Source organism: Drosophila guanche, unplaced genomic scaffold, assembly GCF_900245975.1.
Source record: "Drosophila guanche unplaced genomic scaffold, DGUA_6, whole genome shotgun sequence".
In the NCBI taxonomy this organism is placed as follows: Eukaryota; Metazoa; Arthropoda; class Insecta; order Diptera; family Drosophilidae; genus Drosophila; species Drosophila guanche.
This window is the reverse complement of record NW_022995745.1, coordinates 5,874,244-5,884,811: the sequence shown is the minus strand read 5'-3', so window position 1 is coordinate 5,884,811 and position 10,568 is coordinate 5,874,244. Positions and strand designations below refer to the sequence as shown.

The 10,568-nt window shown below is 48.7% G+C and overlaps 1 protein-coding gene across 1 annotated transcript; it reads right to left on the bottom strand.

Annotated features, from left to right (window-relative positions):
• Positions 1-5,347: 5,347 nt before the first annotated feature.
• Positions 5,348-9,927, bottom strand: LOC117580902 (chondroadherin). The gene is made up of 2 exons (XM_034267662.1): positions 9,671-9,927; positions 5,348-6,505 (listed from the first exon to the last, which is right to left on the bottom strand). The coding sequence occupies exons 1-2, from the start codon at positions 9,791-9,793 to the stop codon at positions 5,348-5,350; spliced, it is 1,281 nt and encodes a 426-aa protein (XP_034123553.1). The 5' UTR covers positions 9,794-9,927.
• Between the last annotated feature and the right edge of the window lie 641 nt (positions 9,928-10,568).

Sequence of the window (10,568 nt, the reverse complement as noted above, 5' to 3'; positions counted from 1 at the left end):
TGTAGCAACAACCAACAAACAAACGCAACGTAACGGTAAGCCAGTATATGCTGGCAGGATGACGCATCCTGGCTGCAGGATTAGCTCAGGGCTCAGCAGCATTTTTTCTCTTCCGTAAAGTGGAGGAGGCGCAGCAGCAGCGCAGCTTCCGAGATGCCTTCAGATGGCAAAAATGCAGCGTTGTACCTTTTTAGTCTACATAAACATCTACATAGAGATTTTATGTAAAAGACTGACTGCCCTTGTGTGTGTGTGAAAGGAAAAATACCCTGGAGCAGGCGGAGTGCCAAAAGGGAAGCTTCGTTGGAAGCACAAATTTGAGACCGTTACAAAAATGTAAACTCATTTTTGGAAACTTAATTCGGTCTGAGAAGCTATTTATATTCATTTTTCAAGTTGAACGCAACTATTCGTTTATTATTAAAGTTTAAACGTGAAATTTGAGTGCCAAAAATGTATCCAAGGAAGAATTATTTATGTGTGTGTGTGCGACAATAAAACGCTTCGTTGTCATGGCTCAAGCAGATTGATGTGCCAGCACCTCCAAATACAAGCTGAGAGGCTCGAGCAGAGAGACGGGGGGACACAGAGCCCACACAGACGAGGGCTAGCATGAGGACGATGTCATCATCATCACAACAAGCAACATTCGAGTGCACTTACATGCCTATCTATCGCATCGTATTGTATCTTATCGCATCGTATGTATATACAATATACCCCGCTCTGACATGTGTCCTGGTCCTCGTGCTGTTGCTGCCTCGTCTTGTTGCAAGTGCAGTGCAAAGTTGACGGCGGCGCCTTGATTTATGTCCCAGTCCGTCCATCCCATCCGCATGTCTTCGACCAGAGAGAGAGAGCGACTCCTGTCTGTCCCTGCTCTGTCTGCTGTCTGCTGTCTGTTGTCTGTACTCTAAAATGTTCGGCCATGACAATCTCTCCATGGAGTTTACTTGAATTGTGTACACACTCGCGGCTTGTTTGTGCTTTTGATTTGATTTATATTGCCAACTGAAGAGCATGAAGATGTTGTTGTTCCAAGGGTGAATGGCTGGCAAAATGGGAAAGGAAAATGGCCCTGCCCGTGCCCTGTCCTGTCCTGTCCTGACGATGATGATGATGATCTGCTATCTCTCGGTGTCATGTGCGTGTCGACAAGTTGCTAGCTGATCGGACTGGATTAGAGCACTGGATTTGACTGACTCGCAAACGACACACAACTGACAGCCAGAAAGCACTTAGCCAGAGCTCTTGCTACGCCTGCTCCTCCTGCTCCTCCTGCTGCTGGAGGCCTCATATGATTTGCATGTGTCACATCAGTTTTTGGTGAAAAGTCTCCCCTCTGCCTCACTCCCACTCACACTCACACTCACTCTCTCCCTCTGCATGCAACACGCACGCACTTGCCGTTGCCTCCACACCTCCACACATTGAAAACTTTTGGCCAACTGAGACAAAGTCGTGCTCCGGGCATAGGCGATTTTTCAATTAGTTGGCAGTCAGCCTGCTGCCTCCCAGCTTCCATTCTTCGCTGACATCTACACAAATTTTGGTAGGCTTTAGGCCATGGGCTCAACAGGGAAACTGAAACAGCAAACTCAAATCCTACATAATTAAAATACTTAAAGGCTTTAAAGACAGCCAAAAGGAAAGTTTTTTAACTTTTTAAATTGTTGAGCCGGCGCCTGCTCTCCTGTGCTCCTCTTTGCAAGTGATTCTGCCCGCTGGCGAGGTTCTGCCTTGGCCCCCTCAGGCTTGCTTCAGTCTCTCAGTCTCCATTTGCTGCTGCCGCTCCTTCTTCTACCCAGCTGCGGCCGTTACTCTTCTCGGTGAGGTTCAGTGTAGCATACAAAAGGGCGCACATGTGTAGAAATGTTTTATGGCCGTGTGTGTATGTGTGTGTGTGCCTAAGCTTACTTAAGCATTTTTAGCCCCGCCCCATCCTTGGCCTTCAGCCTTCGATGTCAGTCGCAATCTCAGTGCCAGTCAGCGGCCAAAATCGCGTCGATAAAGTTCTGCCTCACTCCCGCACTTAACCCTGTGCCTGCCCCTGGCTGGATCTTGGAGTGATTAGCAGCAGTTCTATCCACTGCCAGCCAGCAATTAGCTGAATTTAATTTGCCAAAAGAAACCCGACAAATTCTCTTCCTATCGATTGGCTGCAGCTGCAGACTAAAAATTGAGCAACTTAAAACCGAAATTAGTCCTGCGACAGCAGCGTCTGCGTCTTAGGGCATGTTTAACTCATTGCGAGAGCTGCTTAAAGGCATGCAGGAAACACTTTTTAAATGCCAAATTGAGTTTGCTTTGAGTTAATCCTTTCCGGAGCAGGCAACAGGCCAGGCCGTATGCTGGCTAAACGTTTGCAGTTGAAGTTTTTAATGCAGCTTTGTGTTGCCCCCTTCCTGTCATTGCTGCCAGTGCTTGATCCTTTGGCTATTATCCTCTGCTGCTCCTGCTCCTGCTCCTGCTCTTGCTGTTTGCCCGCATTGCTCATACGCCTCGTGTGTCCATCTGTCATTGCGTCTGTCCTTTGTCCTGCCAGTGCCACATATGGCAATGTCTGCGTGCCCGTCCTTCGAGTCCATTGCCTTTCGACGTTAATTGACAGGACACCCACATAGATTTTCATAATTTTTGCTATTAGATAAACACACGCGGGTGGGGGGTTGGCCTAGAACAAAATTAGCAGCTGGGCCTCGGGTTGGATTATTTGTGGGCCGGGGTCATCTGGTTGCATATTTTATTGGCATTTGTTGGCCACCACCGCCAGCACCAAATTTGCTGACGACTCCCCAAATCCTCCCAGTGCTGTGGCCCACTCCTCACTCCCCCACCCGTTCATTGTCGCCTCATTTTGACCTCGATTTAACGATTTTGCTTTGTCATTTGGTAGTTTAATTATGTGCATGGAAATTTATGTGCGACTCCTTGACTTTAAATGAACTGTAAGGACCAATGGCAAATCCTTTTCTGCCGCCAGCTGCTCCACACACAAGCAGCCAGCCCCGACCTTGGACCCAGACTTCAGTCCTTGGACCTTACTTTCAGTTATTTATGTGCGAGTCGAGTCTGATAATACACAGAGAAAGCAGGCACAAAAGGGCACAAAAAGTGGCCGAGGGAGAGAGTGGGGGAAAGGGTTTCTGGGGGCGGCTGATTAAATTTTGTATTAGCTCAATAAATTTAGCGATAGAGCAAGAGAAAGCATACAAAATGTGCAGCGAAACGCAAATGGACGTGCCCCACTGGCCGTTGTCATATTTCAGGCAGCAGCAGCCAGAGGCTTGGCCAAAGGCGCATCCCCTGTAGTGTGTCATTGTGGTTTTGGCTATAATTTATTTTACCAGGCTGGCTGGTAAGTGGCTGTGCAGAGTGCAGCCTGAGTCTGAGCATTGGAGGCAGTCAGAAGTTACGCCCAAGATGGACTTGAAAAGGTGAGAAGCTACACATAAATATTAGAAATAATTTGAGAGGGAACTCAGCCCATTCAAAGTTCCACATCTCTGGCTAGATATGATTCTTTTTCTAGTCCTTTCAATTTGCAACTGTCTCCCAATTGCATTTCACTTTTCCGTTTGCTAAGTTTTTATGTCGCGTTGTCGCTGATTTTATTTATCGCCCGGCCTGGACCCTGGACTCAACATTAATCACAGCTCGAAAGGGCAAAGGGTGGCGCACTCCAATTTGAGGATGTTGGAACGGAACTGGCAACAGAATGAGTGAGTGCTGGTGCTGGTGCTCCAATGCCCAATGCCAAACTCAGCCACGGGCCACTGTTGGCCTCGCGTTAATTACGCGACTTTTGCTGCGGTCGCCTATTTGCTGATTGCATGACAGCATCAACGTTGGCCGAGGCACGCACGACTTGCCCGCCTGCTCCTGGCTCCTGCCTGAACTCGAGCCTCAACTCAGCTCATCTGCTGCCACGGTTCCAGTGCTGCGCTGTGCTGTCGAGTTAGTCACGCCAATTTTATTGCATTCCTGTTTTCAGTTTCAGTTTCTGGCTGTTGCTGTGTGTCCTTTTTTTTGTTCCTGTGTCTAGGGGGCGTGTCCCATTGCCCCGCCCATTCATGACTATCAGTCGCAACAATGGCGATGGCAGCTTTCGCATTTCAAGCGGAACAATTAAGTTAACGATCTGCGGACGAGTGAGGGCGGCCGAAGCCAGCGGCAAAGAGCAAAGTGCGCCTACAACGATGGTCAAACTTAGTAGAGTCTGTGTGTGGGTGTGTGGGTGTGTGGGTGTGTGGTGGTGCACCATTCAAGTGGTTGCTGCCAAGTGGATGTCCTGGGAACGTGTTAAGCTGGCCACATTCGCAGAGCTGGCCACTGGACACGAACTGAACTGTGCAGAACTGTTGGCGACAATTGCACGTCCGAACAGCGTCCTCCACCGCTGGAGTCCTTTTCTGCTGTGGCTTTAAGTCTTTAAGTGGCGCTCATCCGCTGCTGCAGGCTGTCCTTCAATTAGCCCTAGAACTGATTAAGTGAATAGGCCAACTAATGTGGCCAAAAAGGAAACGAAAAACCCTAAGAAAATGCCAAGAAAAAAGGCAGAAGCACAAGCAAAAGCAAATCCAATGCAAATGTCCCAAAAGCTGAATGAAATTTGTGTGTGTGTGTGTTTGTGCGCTTTTCCGCTTTTCCCCGTTTTCGAAAGTAAACAAAGTTTTAATTTCCTTCAATGATTTTCTCTGGGCATTTGTTTTTGAGCTCACAAAAGTCCAGCCGAAAAGAGCTGAGAGTCGAGTCGGGTCCGAGCATCATAATCAACTAAGATAAATCTAAATCCTTTTGCGATAAGCGGCTAAAGTATAGCCCCGTGAAGCACCCCCCCTCAACCCGCCGAACGTCTCCATCAAAGTGGCTACGTCTGCTGCAAGGCTAAATGGGTTTTGCCGCAGGGTGGAATGCCGGGTCCAGGCAACGAATTAGAGTGCCACAGTCGGGGCGAGTGAATAGAATTTGTAATTTCCGTTTCTCGTTTTGTATGCTAAGCAACCCGATGGCACTGCCACACACACACACGCACACACGCACACACACACACTTGAAGCTCTTCACAATGAAATTGTAGCCCAAAAAGTGATGTTTGGCAGTGCACTGTAGCCGATTCAAGCGATTCAAGCAGTGCAATTGCAAGCAGTGCAATGGCCGCAAGGGAAACGAAATGCGAATGGAATTTTGGCACTGCATTGGCCAACATTAGAGCTCCAGCGAGAGACATTAGAATGATGTGGAGAAATCTTTCTGCTGCTGCTGCTGCCCTCCGGTTATTTTCCTACAGACTACACCTGGTGGCTGCTACCTACCAGACGGTCCTGCAGCAAGCTGTGGCTGCTGCCTACTGCTGGCACTTTCGTCGTTTCCTGCGTCGTCGCCAGGCCACATGGCCGAGCAGCTGCAGCAGTCGTGTCGCCAGCTGACGGACATGACGCCACTCCACGCAACTGGCGGCGGCTATGAGGAACATGGAGTTAATGCTGAGCGCCAGCGAGGCAGCGGAGCTGCCCAAGTTGCCCTTTGTCAGCTGATCGGAGCAGCGGCCAATCGAGTCGATGTCCAGCTCGCTCATCACGCGGCCGTTCACCTCCAGCGGCGAGATGCAAAAGTTCTTCTGCAGGAAATCGCTCAGATTGTGGGCACCCTCCGCCAGGGGGCCGTCCAGCAGGGTGTGAATGTGGCAGCCGCAGGGGAAGTGATTATTCATCAGCTGCAGGTGATCGACACCGTCGACGATGATGGCGTTGGGATCGGGTGTCTCCAGCACATGATTGCCATAGAATTTCAAGTGCTTAATGGCCGCCGTGCTCGTGAAGTTGAGCTCCTCAATGGAGTCGATTTTATTGTTCAGAATCTGCAGCGTCTCCACCTGGGTGAGGCCCGTGAAGGCGTCCGCACAGATGACCCCCAAGTCGGATTCCTGCAGCGTCAGCAGCAGCACATTGGACAGCCCCCGAAAGGTGAACGGAGCAATCTCCTTGAGGTCCATGTAGGCCAGCTTGAGCAGCCCGACGGCATCCATGCCGAAGAAGGCATCCTGCTCGATGCTCCTGATGCCCGATGGCAGTATCAAGTGGCCCACATTCGTGAGGCTGGAGAAGGCCGAGCTGTCGATGCGTATCAGTGGGTTGTTCGTCAGCAGGATCAGCTTGATGTTCGATGTGCCCGCAAAGGCATTGCCCTCGATCCGCTGTATTTGATTGTGGCTGAGCAGAATCGTGGACAAATTCTGCAGTCCGGCAAAGGCAAACTGGGCCACAGTCTGCAGCGGTGTGTACTGTATGGAGAGCTCCTTGAGTCGCGGCAGTCCGCGGAAAGCGAACTGCTTGATTCGCGTAATATTGTTGCCATCCAGGGAGAGCTTCTTGAGCGCTCGCAGGCCGGCGAACGAGTCTGGCTTAATGATTGGAAAATTGTTCTTGGTCAGCGCCAGGTTCTCCACTGTCGCCGGCAGCTGGCGCAGCGGTATCTGTTCGAGGCCGCCCGTGTTACACAGCACCTGCAGAAAGAGAGTGGCAAAAGAAAGTCAATTTAGTTGGAGAGTTTTGTGATTTTTTTTAGATTTTGTGCAGATTTTATTTGCTTCACTTGGAGCACTTTTTGGACTGCCTTTGAGCTGGTATTTTGAGCGAATACTTAAAGTAAATTCAATTTGTTTTTCATCATTTTTTATGGATTTTTTTGGGGCGGAAGAAGACTTTCTTTGGATATTTGCAGGGGTTTCAACATCAATGATTGAAATGATTTAAAAACTTCCTTTGATGCACGTGCCCTACAGGGCATTGTGATCTCCGTTTAAGTCGCAAAATTGTCAACATTTAGTGCCTGCTTCTGGTTGCTTTTTTGGCATTTTTCAATGCAGTTTGGTTGGCCAATCTCTTCTTTATGTGTCTCCACGTTTTGTTTACTCTTTTTTGGCTTTTAAGGAACATTCTCTCAATGCAACTAAACTAAAACTAAACTAAAATCAAAACTGTCTTGAGTTTAATTTGTTAATTTCTTAGACAACATTTTTGTGTTGCATTTGCCTGAAATTCCATTAGTTCCATGAACCTTGTCCTTGTCCCTATTCCAGCTCTGAGCTCAAGCTGCTCGCTCGCTCTTTTTCTTTGTTGTTTATTTTTCTCATTCCAAATTGTGGTCCTGCCCCTGCCCCTGGCCCCGGCCCATCTTTCTGCACTATGTCTGTGTTGGACTCATCAAAGGTTTTCGTTCTTAATCAGTTTTTGGCTTGCTTTATGACATGTACACCGCCCGCCCTTGGCCAGCGGACAGCGGACAGCGGACAACGGACAGCCGTAGGGCAATCAGAACAGGGATGACAGAGGGGCTGATGCTGGTTTGATGGGTGGCGCCAAAATTGAATTTGTGGCTTTATTGCTGAAAATAAAATTAAATCGAATTCTTTTTTCTACGTCGCTGGAGGAGCGGCAGCAACCGACTACTGTCTAGCATTGTTTTCCTCTTGGCCATTCTGCTTTGGTGGGGCCTTCATTTTTTATAACTATTATGTGCTGATGTGTGCGTTTCCCCAGGCAAAGGCCCAGGCCCAAGCTGTCTGTCTGTCCTCTTTGTGTGTGTTTGTGTCGCAACAGCAAAGGGTCTCTGCCCATCTCTCACTCTCTGTCTGTGTCTGAGGCTCTATCTTTGGGGGGGGGAAACAGTGCATAACTGTCTATCGCTTGTCACGTTGCTCAGTCCCCTGATGGCCACACGGAGTGCCTTGCCTTGGCTTGCCTTGCCTTACCTGTTCTTACATCAGCCCCTACCCGAATCCTGCCCCATCCTGCCGCGCTGCACTTCTTGCGCGACGTTTACACAATTTTCATACGCTTCACCTTTTTAAATGAACGAATTAAAAGTTTCCTTTCTTTCCCGTTCGCTTTTCACTTCTGCGACTGACTTCTGTGACTCTCTCTGCCGCTTACACTTCTGCTCCTGCTCCTGCCCTGTCCCTGTCCCCGTGCTGTTTTTTATATTTTATTTTATTTTATTTTTTGTTGCTGTATTGCTGCTACTATTCCATTACGTTCTGGTTCTGATTCTGGCTTTGGTGCTGGCTTTGGCTGCGTTTGAGTTCTGTTCCTTTTCGAGGGTTTCTTAAGGTTCTTGTCCATGGCCTGTTCCGGTTTTAGTTCTCTGTCATTTACCAGAAACTCTATGCTGTCCTGCTCTATGGGGTTTTCATCTGCTCTGATTTTCTGCTGCTCTGCTGTTCGGTTAAGGCTTCTCTTTTCTTCTCTTCTCTGCAGCTTTTCGCAGGGGGAAACTCTATGCTGGCACTGGTTTTCGGTCCTGTTTCGGTTGCGTTGTTCGATTTAATGAAATTTCATTTCCATGCATTTTGCAGTTGCGAGGCCAAGCGGCGACACGGTTATAAAGTCTATTGTTCGCTGAACTTTAACCGGCTGCTGGCTGGTGGCTGGGACTGCAAGTGACCCAAAAAAGTATGCTACACTTTTGTTACCTTTTCTTTTTTTTCCTTCCTTTTTCTTTGGCATTTCGCTGAGAGAGAGATAGATGTGGGGGGTAGGAACTGAACTAATTTCGCATCTTAAATACAGTTAACTGTAACGAAAGGATACGGAGACCTTTGGCCTGAACTCATTTCGACGGGCTGCCAAGCGCCTGGGAGGGCTCCGAGTGAAGAGACAAAAAGAGAGAGAGAGAGAGAGGAAGGGTGAGGGGAAGGGGAAGAGAGCTGAGTAAATCATTGCATTGTCCATAATCTGGAATAATGAAATCACTTAAGTTCTCAATTTGGTAAAAATGACGATGGCAACGTTCCCACTGGTAATAAGGATGCGCATTAAGCGTGCTCCAAGCCCCTCGTGGGACACAATTGAATACTGCCATGGCAGAGGCGCAGACACAAAGGCTGTGAGAATGGGCGGGGAATGGAGGAATGAAGCAATGGTAATGGGTAGGGGCATGGGCATGGGCATGAACATGGAATGGTTGATGCTGGGGAATGCGAATGTAACAAGTGGAGGAGTGTGGCGTGTGGCGTGTGACGGTGGCAAGGCATGGCAAGGCATTTCAAATCCACACAGCTGCCCAGGATGAGTAGCAGGAGTAGAGCAAGGGAAATGGCACTCCAGGAAACAAAAGAAAAATAACCATTTCCCTGCATTTTCGATTTAATTTTTGTGCTCATCACTGGAGTGGGTCGGGTATGGGAGCCGTAGCTGTAGCCGGAGCAACTGTGGCCATTGCCTGACCACCGACTCCCTAGAGATCTTCTGTGCCTTTGAGTCGAATGCCGCTGATGATGATGATGGTTCTGCATACAACTGCACAACGAAACTAAACCCGCTCCTGCGACTTTACAGTGGTGCGCAGTGCGTTTGCCAACACTGGTGCGAGTTCTGTGCGAATCAAATCTTTGGTATCTCATCTTTTTGTAGAACAAAAGGGGAAATCTCTCCTATAAATATATAAATTAATATTTGCCACCACACACGACAGTCAGTTGTGGCACAAATATATCAAAATTGCTTAAAACTATTGCTAGAAACTATTTATGTACTTTCAGTAGTGCTGTTTCTGCCATAAGCCAGGCCCTCCATGGAACACTTTTTCGTACCCATGCGAACCAGTGTGGCAGTTTTGGGCTTAGCGGGCAACACGCACCACTGCAGTACAAGTAGATTGTTAAGCTTACTTGAGTCTGGGACAAGCAGATGCACTCGGCTGGGCATGATTTGGATGTTTCGGTGTATTGCGAGTTCCACAGGCAGACGACAACGGAGAGCGCAATTATGAGCAGCAGCCAGGAATTGCACATTTCACGTTCTTGCTGACACGACAGTTTGGCGGCGTAATTGAGCTCGATTCTCTCTTGTCCGGCTGCTGCTCTTCTCGTTTTCCCGTTCTCCGGCTCCGACTACGACTGGATGGGGTGATGCTGCTTCTGCTGCTGCTGCTGTCGCTGTCGCTGTCTCCCTTCTTCTTGTTGCTTTGGCTGCTGCTGCGTCTCTTCTGCGTCTTGCTTTGGCTGCTGCTGCTGCTGCTGCTGCTGCTTCTCCTGCTGCTTGTACCGTTGCTTCACGTTTTGCAGCAGGCCAAATGTATGATTCACCTTTTTCGCCTTCGCCTTCGCCGTTGCCTGCGCCTTTCGCTTGCCTGAGCTGCGCTGCACCTTCCCCTCTTTTGCTTGTTGCGTGATTTCTTCCCCTCTTCGACTGCTGCTTGCTGTTGTTGGTTCTGGTTCTGCTTCTGCTGCGCTGCGTTGCGCTGCGCTGCTTCTGTCTTTTATTTTGTTTGTACTCTTCTTCGTTATTTATGTTTTTATATTGCGTTATTTCATTTGAACTTTCCCTCTGCTGCTGCTTATTTTATTTTTTGTATTTCTTTTTACTATTATTATTATATATTCTTAAGCTTAATCATATTTATTTACGCTGCTTCTTCCGCGCTTTTGCTGCTGCTGCTGCTGCTGCTGCTGCTGCCAGGCATGCCGTTAGCTGTGGAGGAGAAGAAAGAGTGCGGGAGTGAGTGAGTGGGTGAGCTGCAGAGCGGGAGTGAGTGAGTAAAGAGGGGCAGCTGTGAGCGAGCGCAAT